General features: G+C 67.1%; 2 protein-coding genes across 2 annotated transcripts in view; one reads left to right on the plus strand and one right to left on the minus strand.

The window, feature by feature from the left end:
* Positions 1-982: 982 nt before the first annotated feature.
* Positions 983-5,594, minus strand: NDUFB11 (NADH:ubiquinone oxidoreductase subunit B11). Its single transcript, XM_068998153.1, has 3 exons — positions 5,399-5,594; positions 3,625-3,755; positions 983-1,931 (listed from the first exon to the last, which is right to left on the minus strand). The coding sequence occupies exons 1-3, from the start codon at positions 5,579-5,581 to the stop codon at positions 1,808-1,810; spliced, it is 438 nt and encodes a 145-aa protein (XP_068854254.1). The 5' UTR covers positions 5,582-5,594; the 3' UTR covers positions 983-1,807.
* A 281-nt stretch (positions 5,595-5,875) lies between these two features.
* The window catches only part of LOC138100310 (RNA-binding protein 10-like), a 10,539-nt gene continuing 1,652 nt past the window's right edge, over positions 5,876-14,762 (plus strand). Inside the window, exons 1-5 of the mRNA XM_068998122.1 lie at positions 5,876-5,937; positions 6,414-6,498; positions 7,164-7,320; positions 7,688-7,888; positions 11,050-11,119. Of these exons, the coding sequence (XP_068854223.1) occupies positions 6,482-6,498; positions 7,164-7,320; positions 7,688-7,888; positions 11,050-11,119 (445 nt within the window). The 5' untranslated portion in view covers positions 5,876-5,937; positions 6,414-6,481. The remainder of the gene's footprint in view (positions 5,938-6,413; positions 6,499-7,163; positions 7,321-7,687; positions 7,889-11,049; positions 11,120-14,762) is intronic.

The raw sequence follows: 14,762 nt of genomic DNA on the forward strand, positions 1-14,762 counted from the left end.
ACCCGCCGCCCCCTCCCTGCTCGCGGCCGGCCACGCCCCCCGCGCTCTCCCATTGGTCGGCGCCGCCCGGCGCTCCGCTCCTATTGGCCGCCGCCTCCCGCCACCGCCCGCCCCCTCCCTTCCCCGCCTCACCCGACGCGGCGATTGGGCGGGCGCGCCCCGGCTGGCCACGCCCCTTTCCCGCCGCAGGGCCCGGATGAGGAAGGCCCCGCCCCCCCCTGCGTGCATACGGAATGAGCCGAGCGCGGCCTCGTGACTCGGCGCGGCGCGCGCCGCCCCGACGGCGGCCGAGAGGGGACACGGGGCTGGGAAGGGCGGAGCACGGGGCGGCGGGCTATGGGTGGGTCCGGGGGGGGGGGGGGGGGGAGGGTAAGGGAGGTGTAGGAGCCCGTGGGGGGCTGTAGGAATTTAAGGGGGGGGTTGTGTGGGGCTCTAGAGGCCCGTGAGAGGCTCGTAGGAGCTTTTGAAGAGCGCGGGGAAAGCCACCGGAGATTTTACGTAGCGTCACGCCGGATCACATAAATCCGCAAAAACACGGGAAAAAAATAGAAAAGATTTTGGAAGTTTGTGACAGCACTTATGAGGTTTTTCTGAATTATACGGGAGCTTACAGAAGTCTATAGGGGGCCCGCAGAGCCGCAGGGGGCTGTGGGGGTGCTCCAGGGCGGACAACCAGGGGAGTGCGGAGGAGCTGAGGGGGCTACAGGGGCCGAGCGGGGGCTACAAGGGCCGAGCAGGGCCTTTAGGGCCCTATAGGGACCCACTGGCAGGTTCTGTGGGGCTGCGAGGGCTCCCAGAGGGGGCTGGAGGAAGCCATGAGGGGCTACCGGGCCACGCGGGAGGGGCCGTGGGAACGAGGGCGCCATTTCCGCGCGGTGTCGCCGCCTGGTGACGTCACGGAGCCGCAAGGGCCGCTGGGAGATGTAGTCTTCTGTTCTCTCCCCCCTCCCCCGCCCCCCCCCCAAAATAAAAGGTCCAGGAGTCGGAGGGGACGCAGAACTTTAATCCCAAAGGGACCCTCCCCAGCCTGCGAGACTCCTGGGGGGCACTTGGGGGTCCGGGCTCACTCCCGGGGGGGATTTGGGGGTCCGGGCTCACTCCCGGGGGGGATTTGGGGGTCCGGGCTCACTCCCGGGGGGGATTTGGGGGTCCTGGCTCAATCCTGGGGGGGATTTGGGGGTCCCCAGTCACTCCTGGGGGGGACTTGGGGCTCCGGGGTCATTCCCGGGGGGGATTTGGGGCTCCAGGGTCACTCCCGGGGGGGATTTGGGGGTCCCCAGTCACTCCGGGGGGGGATTTGGGGGTCCAGGGTCACTCCTGGGGGGGATTTGGGGCTCCGGGGTCACTCCCGGAAGGGATTTGGGGCTCTGGGGTCACCCCCAGGGGGGATTTGGGGCTCCGGGGTCGCTCCCGGGGGGGATTTGGGGTTCCGGGGTCGCTCCTGGGGGGGATTTGGGGCTCCAGGGTCGCTCCCGGGGGGGATTTGGGGGTCCAAGGTCACTCCCGGGCAGAATTTGGGGCTCCGGGGTCACTCCCGGGGCGGATTTGGGGCTCCAGGGTCATTCCTGGGTGGGATTTGGGGGTCCCCGGTCGCTCCCGGGGGGGATTTGGGGCTCCAGGGTCACTCCCAGGCACAATTTGGGGCTCCAGGGTCACTCCCGAGAGGCACTTGGGGTTCTGGGGTCACTCCCGGGGGGGATTTGGGGCTCCGGGGTCATTCCTGGGTGGGATTTGGGGCTCTGGGGTCCCTCCCGCGTGGGATTTGGGGGTCCCCGGTCCCTCCTGGGTGGGATTTGGGGGTCCCCGGTCACTCCTGGGGGGGCAGGGAGAGGCGCTCGGGGTCGTAGTAGTTGGAGGTGAGCAGGGGCAGCCCCCGGCGCTCCCGTTCCCGCACCCGGATCTCGGCCTCGCGCCGCGCCCACTGCTGCAGCCTGGGGGGAGGGGGGCGGGGAGGGGGTGAGGAGGGGCAGGTGAACCCCCCCGACCCCCCCTCAGACCCCCCCAAAACCTTGGGGATCCACGGGGAGACCCCAACCTCCCCACCAGGCATCCAATTCCCTCCTCCCCCCCCCCCCCTCAAGCACCCAAGGGTCCCTATAGGTCCCTGTGCACCCCCCCCAGAGCCCACCCTAAGCCCCCCCCAGCACCTACAGCCCCCCCAAAACCCCTACGGGGCTCTGGAGCGCCCTAAATCCTCTCATAGGTGCCCCAAATCTTCTCCCCCAGCCCCCCACGGGCTCCTGTGGAACCCCCCCAGAGCTTCTGAGGAGCCTCCAGACCCCGAAGGCTCCAGAGAGGCTCCTGTTGGCCCCCAAATTCCCCCAGATGATCCCAAAAAGCTCTCAGCAAACCCCCACGGCACCCACAGCCCCCTTAAAACCCCCCACGGCACCCACAGCCCCCTTAGAAACTCCCCACAGCACCCACAGCTCCCTCAGAAACCCCCCACAGCCCCCTTAGAAACCTCCCACAGCCCCCTTAGAAACCCCCCAGCACCCACAACCCCCTCAGAAACCCCCCACAGCACCCACAGCCCCTCTAGAAACCCCCCCAGCACCCTCAGCCCCCTCAGAAACCCCCTCAGCACCCACAGCCCCCTTAGAAACCTCCTCAGCCCCCCTAGAAACCCCCCACACCCCACAGCCCCCTTAGAAACCCCCCGCAGCCCCCTTAGAAACCCCCCACAGCACCCTCAGCCCCCTTAGAAACCCCACAGCACCCACAGCCCCCTTAGAAACCCCCACAGCCCCCTTAGAAACCCCCCCAGCACCCACAGCCCCCTTAGAAACCCCCACAGCACCCATAGCCCCCTTAGAAACCCCCACAGCCCCCTTAGAAACCCCCCCGAGCACCCACAGCCCCCTTAGAAACCCCCACAGCACCCGCAGCCCCCTTAGAAACCCCCACAGCCCCCTCAGAAACCCCCTACACCCCACAGCCCCCTTAGAAACCCCCCCACAGCCCCCTCAGAAACCCCCACAGCACCCACAGCCCCCTTAGAAACCCCCTACACCCCACAACCCCCTTAGGAACCCCCCTAGCACCCACAGCCCCCTTAGAGTCCCCCACAGCCCCCTTAGAAACCCCCCCAGCCCCCTTAGAAACCCCCCACACCCCCCAGCCCCCTTAGAAACCCCCACAGCCCCCTTAGAAACCCCCCACAGCACCCTCAGCCCCCTTAGAAATCCCCTCAGCACCCCTAGAAACCCCCTACACCCCCCAGCCCCCTTAGAGTCCCCCACAGCCCCCTTAGAAACCCCCCCAGCACCCACAGCCCCCCTAGAAACCCCCACAGCCCCCTCAGAAACCCCCCCAGCCCCCTCAGAAACCCCCCACCGCCCCCTTAGAAACCCCCTCAGCCCCCTTAGAGTCCCCCACAGCCCCCTTAGAAACCCCCTCAGCCCCCACAGCCCCCTTAGAAACCCCCCACAGCCCCCTTAGAAACCCCCCACCCCCCCCAACCCCCCAAAACCATCACTGAAAACCCCTCCCCCATAAACTCCCCACCAGCTCCCTCGGGGCTCCCGCCCATCCCCATCACCCTGGGGAGGTTTTTGGGGTTTTTTTTGGGGTTTTGGGGGTTTTTTTGGGGGTTTTTGGGGGTTTTTTTGGGGTGGGACGGACCCGTAGTCGGGCAGGTAGTGCAGGAAGACGGAGCCCAGGACGACGGCGACCGAGACGCCGGCCAGGAACACGGCGCGCATGTTGAGCGCGTCGGCGGCGGGGTCGGCGGAGAAGCCGTGGAAATCGGGGTTCTGCTCGGGGGGGGAGGAGGGGGAGGGTCCTGCTGAGCCCCCCCAGCCACGCCCAGGGACCCTCAGGTGTGGCCACCCTCCCCCAATCCGGCACAGGCCACGCCCCTTCTTGGCCACGCCCAGGGACCCCAGCATTGGACCCCCTCCCCCAATTGGGCACAGGCCACGCCCCTTCTTGGCCACACCCAGGAACCCCTCCCCCAATTGGGGACAAGCCACGCCCCTCCCCCAGCCACGCCCAGGGACCCGTCCCCTAATTGGGCACAAGCCACGCCCCTTCTTGAGCCCCACCCAGGGACCCCCAGGTGTGGCCCCTTCCCCCAATCCAGCACAAGCCACGCCCCTCCCCCAGCCCCACCCAGGGACCCCTCCCCTAATTGGGCACAAGCCACGCCCCTCTTTGGCCCCGCCCAGGGACCCCCTCCCCCAATCCAGCACAGGCCCCGCCCCTTCTTGGCCACGCCCAGGGACCCCCTCCCCCAATTGGGCACAGGCCACGCCCCTCCTTGGCCACGCCCAGAGACCCTCAGGTGTGGCCACCCTCCCCCAATTGGGCACAGGCCACGCCCCTTCTTGGCCACACCAAGGGACCCCTCCCCCAATTGGGCACAAGCCACGCCCCTCCCCCAGCCCCACCCAGGGACCCCTCCCCCAATTGGGCACAGGCCACGCCCCTCCCCCAGCCACGCCCAGGGACCCCTCCCCCAATTGGGCACAGGCCACGCCCCTCCCCCAGCCACGCCCAGGGACCCCTCCCCCAATTGGGCACAGGCCACGCCCCTCTTTGGCCACACCCAGGGACCCCCAGGATTGGACCCCCTCCCCCAATTGGACACAGGCCACGCCCCTTCTTGGCCCCACCCAGGAACCCCTCCCCCAATTGGGCACAAGCCACGCCCCTCCCCCAGCCACGCTCAGGGACCCCTCCCCCAATTGGGCACAGGCCAAGCCCCTCCCCCAGCCCCACCCAGGGACCCCTCCCCCGATTAGGCACAGGCCACGCCCCTTCTTGGCCACACCCAGGGACCCCTCCCCCACTCCAGCACAGGCCACGCCCCTTCTTGAGCCCCGCCCAGGGACCCCTCCCCCAATTGGGCACAGGCCACGCCCCTCTTTGGCCACACCCAAGGACCCCCAGCTGTGTCCCCCTCCCCCAATTGAGCACAAGCCACGCCCCTTCTTGGCCACGCCCAGAGACCCCTAGGATTGGACCCCCTCCCCCAATTGGGCACAAGCCACGCCCCTCCCCCAGCCACGCCCAGGGACCCCTCCCCCAATTGGGCACAGGCCACGCCCCTTCTTGGCCCCACCCAGGGACCCCCAGGTGTGTCCCCCTCCCCCAATCGAGCAGAGGTCACGCCCCTTCTTGAGCCCCGCCCAGGGACCCCTCCCCCAATCCAGCCGAGGCCACGCCCCTTCTTGGCCCCACCCAGGGACCCCCAGGTGTGTCCCCCTCCCCCAATCCAGCCCAGGCCCCGCCCCCAGCCCCTCCCACCCGTCCCGAGCCATTCATAAATCCCAAAGCCCCGCCCACAACCCCGAAACCACGCCCACCCCGCCGAAACCACGCCCCCCGACCCAGACCACGCCCACCCCGCCATCGCCTCCCGCCCCGTCCCGCTCGCCCTTGGCCACCCGCGCACCTTTCTCTGCGCCACCAGCATCGGCTCCTCGTCGTGCGCGTCGGCTCCGAGCGGCCGCTGCAGCGCCACGGCCCCGGACGGCCCCGCGGAGCTGCCCCGGGCCCCGCCGGCCATCGCAGGCATCGCCCTCAGCGCCGGCATCGCCCTCAGCGCCCGCATCGCCCTCAGCGCCCGCGCCGCCATCTTGCCCGGCCGCTCGGCCCCGCCTCTTCCGCTCGGTCGGACCAATGGCGACCCCTCAGCGGCGCCGCGTCCCGCCCCCGCTCCGCTCAGCCAATCACAGCCCGGTTCTGCTTTTGCCCCGCCCACTCCCTCGTGATGGCCGCGCCTGCTGTTGCACCGCAGCCAATCATAGCGCGCCGTAGCGCTGCACCGCCTCCTTTGCGGTGTTAACCAATAAGAAAGCGGGATGCGCGGATTGGCGGGAGCGCGGACCAATGGGAGCGCGGCGGGGGCGGGCGCTCGGGCCGGGCCTGGCTGAGGCGGGAGCGGTGCCGCCATTTTGGCGTTCGGCGGCGGCGGCGGCGGAGCCCGGGAAGGTCGGAACGTGTGGGGGGGGGTTGGGCGGGACGGGCCTGCCCGGGATGGGGCGGGGTCTGTGGGGACGGCCTGAGGGTGACCGCAATAGGGCGGGACTGACCGGGATGGGAGGAGCTGACCGGGCTAGGGCGGGACTGAGCGGAACTCCCGGTGCGATTTGTGAGGGAGGTGCTGCGAGAGCGGGACGCGGAGATAACATTTACATGCTAATTAGGAGGCGTGGGGTTGCATGCTAATTAGGGGCGTGGTTAGCATGCTAATTAGGGGCGTGGTACGAGGGTGGGGGGGGTCTGTTCCTCCTCCTCCTCCACAGCTCCCAGTGGCCCCAGTTCATCCCAGTTCCAGCTTAATTTCCTTCCATTTATCCCTTTGAGCAACCCGGTTTGTCCCAAAACCTTAAGTAATTTCTCCCAGTTCGTTCCAGTACAACTCCAGTTAATTTACGGTTTTTTCCCTTAAATTCCGTCCTTCCCAGTTGCCTCCCAGTTGCCTCCCAGTTGCCTCCCAGTCTGACCAGTTGCTGCCCTCACAGGCGCTGCCACCATGGACTACGAGCGCAGGTACGGGGCGGGGGGGGGGGGCACCTGGGGACCCCCCAAATTCAGGACTGAGGGCAGCTCTTGGGGGACATTCCGGGACCCCCACGGAGGAAAACTTGAAATTCTGGGGGTCCCCAAGAGGGTGGGGGGGACTTTGGGGAGGGAGGGGCACATTTGGGGGCACCTCAGGGGGCATTTGGGGTATCCCAAAAGAGTGGACGGCACTGAGGGCGTTTTTGGGGACCCCTGAGGGTGGTCGGGGCCTTTTGGGGTCACTGAGGGGCAGATTTGGGGGGCCCTCAAGGCTTTGGGGGACACCCCTGACCCCCAGCCCCTCTTTGGGGCCTTTTGGGGTCACTGACGGGAGATTTGGGGGGCCCTGAAGGCTTTGGGGGGCACCCCGGACCCCCAGCCCCTCTTTGGAGCCTTTTTGGGGTCACTGAGGGGAGATTTGGGGTCACCTCAAGGCTTTGGGGGGCCCTAAAGGATTTGGGGGCCACCCCTGACCCCCAGCCCCTCTCTGGGGCATTTTGGGGTCACTGAGGGGCAGATTTGGGGGTCCCTCAAGGCTTTGGGGGCCACCCCTGACCCCCATCCTCACGTTGGAGCCTTTTGGGGTCACTGAGGGGCAGATTTGGGGTCCCCTCGAGGTTTTGGGGGCACCCCTGACCCCCATCCCCCCCCAGGGGTGGCCGTGGCGACCGCACCGGGCGTTACGGGGGTGCCCCACCCCCACCCGAGGAGGGCTCCCGCCCCCAGCGTGACCACGACTATCGTGACATGGACTACCGTGGCTACGGGGGGCCTCCCGAGGGCCCCCCCGCTGCTGGGACCCCCCCCCAGGTGGGTGCTGGGGCTTTGGGGGAGATTTGGGGGGGTTTGGGGGAGGTTTTGGGGAGATTCGGGGAGATTTTGGGGAGATGTTGGGGGGTTTTGGGGAGATTTGGGGTGGTTTTGGGGAGATTTGGGGGGGTTTTGGGGGGGTTTTGGGGAGGTTTGGGGGGGTTTTGGGGTGGTTTTGGGGAGGTTTGGGGGGGTTTTGGGGGGGTTTTGGGGGGTTTTGGGGAGGTTTGGGAGGGTTTTGGGGAGATTTGGGGGGGTTTTGGGGATTTCTGGGGGGCTTTTGGGAGGATTTTGGGGAGTTTTGAGGGGAATTTGGGGTTTTTTCGGGGAGATTTGGAGCGATCGGAGCCCCCTCCCCCCCTCCCAGACCTATGAGAATTCGGAGCCCCCCCGGAAGCGGGAGCCCCCCCGGGACCCCCCTCGGGACCCCCCGGTGGCCCCGGCGCTGCCGTTCGGTGCCGACGGCGATTACCGGGACCAGGACTACCGGGAGGGCACCGAGGAGGAGCCGCGGGCCAGCACCATCGTCATGCTGCGCATGCTGCCGCAGGCGGCCACCGAGAACGACGTGAGCCACGCCCCCTCCCGGGATAGCCACGCCCCCTCCCGGGATGGCCACGCCCCCTCCTGGGATGGCCACGCCCCCTCCCGGGATAGCCACGCCCCCTCCCGGGATGACCACGCCCCCTCCCGGAAGAGCCACGCCCCCTCCCGGGATGGCCACGCCCCCTCCCGGGATGGCCACGCCTCCTCCTGGGATAGCCACGCCCCCTCCTGGGATAGCCACGCCCCCTCCCGGGATGGCCACGCCCCCTCCCGGGGTGGCCACGCCCACTCCCGGGGTGGCCACGCCCTCTCCTGGGATGGCTACACCTCCTCCTGGGATAGCCACGCCCCCTCCTGGGACGGCCACGCCCACTCCCGGGATGGCCACGCCCCCTCCCGGGATGGCCATCCCCTCCTGGGATGGCCACGCCTCCTCCTGGGATAGCCACGCCCTCTCCTGGGATGGCCACGCCTCCTCCTGGGATGGCCACGCCCCCTCCTGGGATAGCCATGCCTCCTCCTGGGATAGCCACACCCCCTCCCAGGGTGGCCACGCCCTCTCCTGGGATGGCCACGCCCCCTCCCGGCATGGCCACGCCCCCTCCCGGGATGGCCACGCCCCCTCCTGGGATACCCACGCCCACTCCCTGGATGACCACGCCCCCTCCTGGGATAGCCACGCCCCCTCCCGGGATGGCCACGCCTCCTCCCGGGATAGCCACACCCCCTCCCGGGGTGGCCACGCCCTCTCCTGGGATGGCCACGCCCCCTCCCGGGGTGGCCACGCCCACTCCCGGGATGGCCACGCCCACTCCCTGAATGACCACGCCCCCTCCTGGGATGGCCACGCCCCCTCCCGGGATGGCCACGCCCCCTCCTGGGATGGCCACGCCTCCTCCTGGGATAGCCACGCCCCCCTCCTTGGATAGCCACGCCTCCTCCTGGGATAGCTACGCCCCCTCCTGGGATGGCCACACCTCCTCCTGGGATAGCCACACCCCCTCCCGGGATGGCCACGCCCCCTCCCGGGATGGCCACGCCCCCTCCCGGGATGGCCACGCCCCCTCCTGGAATACCCACGCACACTCCCTGGATGACCACGCCCCCTCCTGGGATAGCCACGCCCTCTCCCGGGATGGCCACGCCCCCTCCCGGGATGGCCATCCCCTCCTTGGATAGCCCCGCCCCCTCCCGGGATGGCCCTGCCCCATTTATGTTGGCCATGCTCTAGTTAGGATGGCCACGCCCCATTTGGGATGGCCCCCCCCCCATTTTCGATGGCCACGCTTCATTTAGGATGGCCACACCTAATCCGGGATGGCCACGCCCCATTTCGGGTGGCCCCGCCCCATTTAGGATGGCCCTGCCCAATCTTGGCTGGCCACGTCCCATTTTGGATGGCCACGCCCCTTTTTGCAATGGTCCCGCCCTTTTATGTTGGTCATGCTGCATTTAGGGTGGCCACATTTAATCTGGGATGGCCACGCCCCATTTTTGATGGCCCCGCCCCAGTTAGGATGGCCCACACCCCATTTAGGTTGCCCACGCCCCGTTTAGGTTGCCCCCGCCCTGTTTAGGTTAGCCCCGCCCTATTCAGAATGACCACGCCCCTTTTAGGTTGATCACGCCCCCATTTAGGATTGCCACGCCCAATCTGGGATAGCCACACCCCATTTAGGTTGGCCCTGCCCAATCTGGGATGGCCCTGCCCCATTTAGAGTGGCCACGCCCCATTTAGGATGACCACACCCCTTTTCACAATGGCCCCACCCCTTTTAAGATGGCCACACCTAATCTGGGATGGCCACGCCCCCATTTAGATTGCCCACGCCCCATTTAGGGTGGTCCCACCCCATTTTTGATGGCCATGCCCCATTTAGGATAGTCAGGTCCCATTTGGGATGGCCCCGCCCCATTTCGGATGGCCACACCCAATCTGGGATGGCCACGCCCCATTTCGGATGGCCACGCCCCCATTTCGGATGGCCACGCCCCATTTGGGACTGCCCCGCCCCCTCCCGGGATGGCCCCGCCCCATTTAAGATGGTTCTGCTCCATTTATGTTTGCCACGCCCTAATTCAGATAGCCAGGCTCGATCTGGGGTGGCCACACCCCATTTTGGATGGCCAGGCCCAATTTGGGGTGGCCACGCCCCATTTGGGATGGCCACGCCCCCATTTGGGATGGCCACGCCCAATCTGGGGTGGCCACGCCCCATTTTGGATGGCCACATCTAATCTGGGATGGCCACGCTCTTTTCTGGAGGCGGCCACCGAGAACGACATGAGCCCCACCCCATTTAGGTTGCCCACGCCCCATTTAGGTTGCCCACGCCCCATTTAGGTTGCCCTGCTCCTTTTCAGAATGGCCCCGCCCCATTTAGGTTGCCCACGCCCCATTTAGGTTGCCCACACCCCATTTAGGTTGCCCTGCTCCTTTTCAGAATGGCCCCGCCTCATTTAGGTTGCCCACGCCCTAATTAGGTTGGCCCTGCGCTAGTTAGGTTGCCCACGCCCCATTTAGGTTGCCCCGCCCCTTTTCACAATGGCCCCACCCCATTTAGGTTGCCCACGCCCCATTTAGGTTGCCCACGCCCCATTTAGGTTGCCCCGCCCCTTTTCAGAATGGCCCCGCCCCATTTAGGTTGCCCACGCCCCATTTAGGATGGCCACGCCCCATTTAGGTTGCCCACACCTTATTTAGGATGCCTACGCCTCATTTAGGTTGCCAACACCCCATTTAGGTTGCCCACGCCCCATTTAGGTTGCCCACGCCCCATTTAGGTTGCCCACACCCCATTTAGGTTGCCCACGCCTCATTTAGGTTGCCCACGCCCCACTTAGGTTGCCCATGCCCCACTTAGGTTGCCCACGCCCCACTTAGGATGGCCGTGCCCAATCTGGGGTGGCCCCGCCCCTTTCCCCAGTGGCCCCGCCCCCTCCGTGGTTGCCCCGCCCCCCGTGCCCACCCTGCCCCTTAGGCCACGCCCCCTGCCCCCCTGGAGACCCCTCCCCCACACCTGCGCCCTCCCCTTCCCCCCGGAGATCTTTTGGGGGCTCCCAGGTGTGGCCCGGGCGGGGTTTGGGCGGTGCCCAGCCCCCGGTGCCCCCTGGGTGCCCCCTGGGTGCCCCCTGGGTGCCCCCCGGGCGCTGAGGTGGCCGCTGGGCCCGTGTCCCCCCCAGATCCGGGCGCAGCTGCAGGCGCAGGGGGTGCAGCCCCGCGAGGTGCGGCTGATGCGCAACAAATCCTCAGGTGAGTCTCACCTGGGCACCTTCCCGGGCACCTGGGCACCACTGGGTACCTCCCTGCTCACCTGGGCACCTCCCTGGGCACCCCTGGGCACCCCTGGGCACCGCTGGGCCCTTCCCTGCTCACCTGGGCACCTCCCTGCTCACCTGGGCACCTCCCTGGGCACCGCTGGGCACCTCCCTGCTCACCTGGGCACCTCCCTGCTCACCTGGGCACCCCTGGGCACCGCTGGGCACCTCCCTGCTCACCTGGGCACCTCCCTGCTCACCTGGGCACCCTTGGGCACCCCTGGGCACCTCCCTGCTCACCTGGGCACCTCCCTGGGCACCCCTGGGCACCTCCCTGCTTACCTGGGCACCTCCCTGCTCACCTGGGCACCCCTGGGCACCGCTGGGCACCTCCCTGCTCACCTGGGCCCCTCCCTGGGCACCCCTGGGCACCTCCCTGCTTACCTGGGCACCCTTGGGCATCCCTGGGCACCTCCCTGCTCACCTGGGCACCCCTGGGCACCCCTGGGCACCTCCCTGCTCACCTGGGCCCCTCCCTGGGCACCCCTGGGCATCTCCCTGCTTACCTGGGCACCTCCCTGCTCACCTGGGCATCCCTGGGCACCCTTGGGCTCCTCCCTGCTCACCTGGGCACCTCCCGGGGTACCTGGGCACCGCTGGGCACCCCTGGGCACTGCTGGGCCTCTCTCTGCTCACCTGGGCACCGCTGGGCACCTCCCTGCTCACCTGGGCACCCCTGGGCACCTCTTTGCTCACCTGGGCACCCCTGGGCACCGCTGGGCACCCCTGGGCCCCTCCGTGCTCACCTGGGTTCCCTTTAGGGTGGGGGGCACCCGGGCACACCTGGGTCACTTGCAGGGGGTGGGTCCCTGCCCTGCCCGTTCCCCGGGGCACCCAGGGGTGCTGAGCCACACTCAGGGGGCACCCAGGGGTGCTGTGGCAATCTTTAGGGGCACCCAGGGGTGCTGATCTCATCTTTAGGGGCACCCAGGGGTGCTTGTCCTTCCCTTAGGGGCACCCAGAGGTGCTGGTCCCATCTCTAGGGGCACCCCAGGGTGCTTGTCCTCTCCTTAGGGGCACCCAGGGGTGCTGAGCCTGTCCCTAGGGGCACCCAGAGGTGTCTGTCCTTCCCTTAGGGGCACCCAGGGGTGCTGATCCTGTCCCTAGGGACACCCAGGGGTGCTGATCCTGTCTCTAGGGGCACCCAGGGGTGCTGTGGCAATCTTTAGGAGCACCCAGAGCTGTTTGTTCTTCCCTTAGGGGCACCCAGGGGTGCTGATCCCGTCTCTAGGGGCACCCAGGGGTGCTGTGGCAATCTTTAGGGGCATGCAGAGCTGTTTGTTCTTCCCTTAGGGGCACCCAGGGGTGCTGATCCCATCTCTAGGGGCACCCAGGGGTGCTGTGGCAATCTTTAGGGGCACCCAGAGCTGTTTGTTCTTCCCTTAGGGGCACCCAGGGGTGCTGATCACATCTCTAGGGGCACCCAGGGGTGCTTGTCTTCTCATCAAGAGCACCCAGGGGTGCTGTGGCAATCTTTAGGAGCACCCAGGGGTGCTTATCCTTCCCTTAAGGGCACCCAGAGGTGCTGATCTCATCTCTAGGAGCACCCAGAGGTGCTGTGCCACACTTAGGAGGCACCCAGAGGTGTTTGTCTTTCCCTTAGGGGCACCCAGGGGTGCTGAGGTCATCTCTAGGAGCACCCAGGGGTGCTGTCTCCTTGTCAGGAGCACCCAGGGGTGCTGATCCTGTCCCTAGGGGCACCCAGGGGTGCTGATCCCATCTCTAGGGGCACCCAGGGGTGCTGTGGCAATCTTTAGGGGCACCCAGAGCTGTTTGTTCTTCCCTTAGGGGCACCCAGGGGTGCTGATCACATCTCTAGGGGCACCCAGGGTTGCTTGTCCTCTCATCAAGAGCACCCAGGGGTGCTGTGGCAATCTTTAGGAGCACCCAGGGGTGCTTATCCTTCCCTTAAGGGCACCCAGAGGTGCTGATCCCATCTCTAGGAGCACCCAGGGGTGCTGAGGTCATCTCTAGGAGCACCCAGGGGTGCTGTCTCCTTGTCAGGAGCACCCAGGGGTGCTGTGCCACACTCAGGGGGCACCCAGAGGTGCTTGTTCTCTCCTTAGGGGCACCCAGAGGTGCTGGTCCCATCCCCAGGAGCACCCAGGGGTGCTGGTCTAATCTTTAGGGGCACCCAGGGGTGTCTGTCCCTTCTCCAGGACCACCCAGGGGTGTGTGTCATCTCCTCGAGAGCACCCAGGGGTGCTGTGCTGCAATTGGGGGGCACCCAGGGGTGCTGATCCTTTCCTCACAGGGGTCGGTCTGGTCCTTAAGGAGCACCCAGGGGTGCTGGTCCTGTTCTCAGGAGCACCCAGGGGTGCTGGTCTTGTTTGCCAGGGGCACCCAGAGGTGCTGGTGTCATTTCTAGGAGCACCCAGAGGTGCTGGTCCCATTCTCAGGGGCACCCAGAGGTGCTGGTCCCGTTCTCAGGAGCACCCAGAGGTGCTGATCCCGTCCCCCGGGGCACCCAGGGGTGCTCATCTCCTCCCTAGGGGCACCCAGGGGTGCTGGTCCTGTTCTCAGGAGCACCCAGAGGTGCTGGTCCCGTTCTCAGGAGCACCCAGGGGTGCTGGTCCTGTTCTCAGGAGCACCCAGGGGTGCTGCTCCCATCCCCCGGGGCACCCAGGGGTGCTGGTCCCGTTCTCAGGAGCACCCAGAGGTGCTGGTCCTATTCTCAGGAGCACCCAGGGGTGCTGCTCCCATCCCCCGGGGCACCCAGGGGTGCTGGTCCCGTTCTCAGGGGCACCCAGGGGTGCTGGTCCTGTTCACCAGGGGCACCCAGGGGTGCTCATCTCCTCCCTAGGGGCACCCAGGGGTGCTGCACCAGACTCGGGGGGCACCCAGGGGTGCCCGTGTCTTCTCTGGGGGCATCCGGGGATGCCAGAGCCAAAGCCAAGGGCACCCAGGGGTGCCACACCCTTCCCCAGGGGCACCCAGAGGTGTCTGCCTTCTCCCTAGGAGCACCCAGGGGTGCTGTGCCAGACTCGGGGGACACCCAGGGGTGCTGATCCCATTTCTAGGAGCACCCAGGGGTGCTGATCCCCTCCCTAGGGGCACCCAGGGGTGCCAGACCGCTCCCCAGGAGCACCCAGGGGTGCTGATCCCATTCCTAGGAGCACCCAGAGGTGCTGCACCAGATTCAGGGGGCACCCAGGGGTGTCTGTCCTCTCCCTAGGAGCACCCAGGGGTGCTGATCCCATTTCTAGGAGCACCCAGGGGTGCTCATCTTCTCCCCAGGGGCATCCAGAGGTGCCAGACCCTTTCTTAGGAGCACCCAGGGGTGCTGATCCCTTCCCCAGGAGCACCCAGGGGTGCTGTGTCAGACTTAGGGGGCACCCAGGGGTGCCAGACCCCACCGCAGGAGCATCCAGGGGTGCCAGATCCTTCCTCAGGGGCACCCAGGGGTGCTGCGCCAGGCTCGGGGGCACCCAGGGGTTCCAGATCTCTCCCCAGGAGCACCCAGGGGTGCTGATCCCATTTCTAGGAGCACCCAGGGGTGCCAGATCTCTCCCCAGGAGCACCCAGGGGTACCCAACCCTTCCCCAGGAGCACCCAGGGGTGCTGATCCTATTTCTAGG

Source organism: Aphelocoma coerulescens, chromosome 31 (assembly GCF_041296385.1).
Source record: "Aphelocoma coerulescens isolate FSJ_1873_10779 chromosome 31, UR_Acoe_1.0, whole genome shotgun sequence".
In the NCBI taxonomy this organism is placed as follows: domain Eukaryota; kingdom Metazoa; phylum Chordata; class Aves; order Passeriformes; family Corvidae; genus Aphelocoma; species Aphelocoma coerulescens.

Coding starts and splice junctions, on each gene's coding strand:
- NDUFB11 (XM_068998153.1), bottom strand. CDS start 5,581: ATGGCGGCGCGGGCGCTGAGGGCGATGCGGGCGCTGAGGGCGATGCCG. Junction 3,756..5,398: donor TGCTGGTGGCGCAGAGAAAG/GTGCGCGGGTGG, acceptor CCCCCCGAGCAG/AACCCCGATTTCCACGGCTT. Junction 1,932..3,624: donor CACTACCTGCCCGACTACGG/GTCCGTCCCACC, acceptor CCCTCCCCCCAG/GCTGCAGCAGTGGGCGCGGC.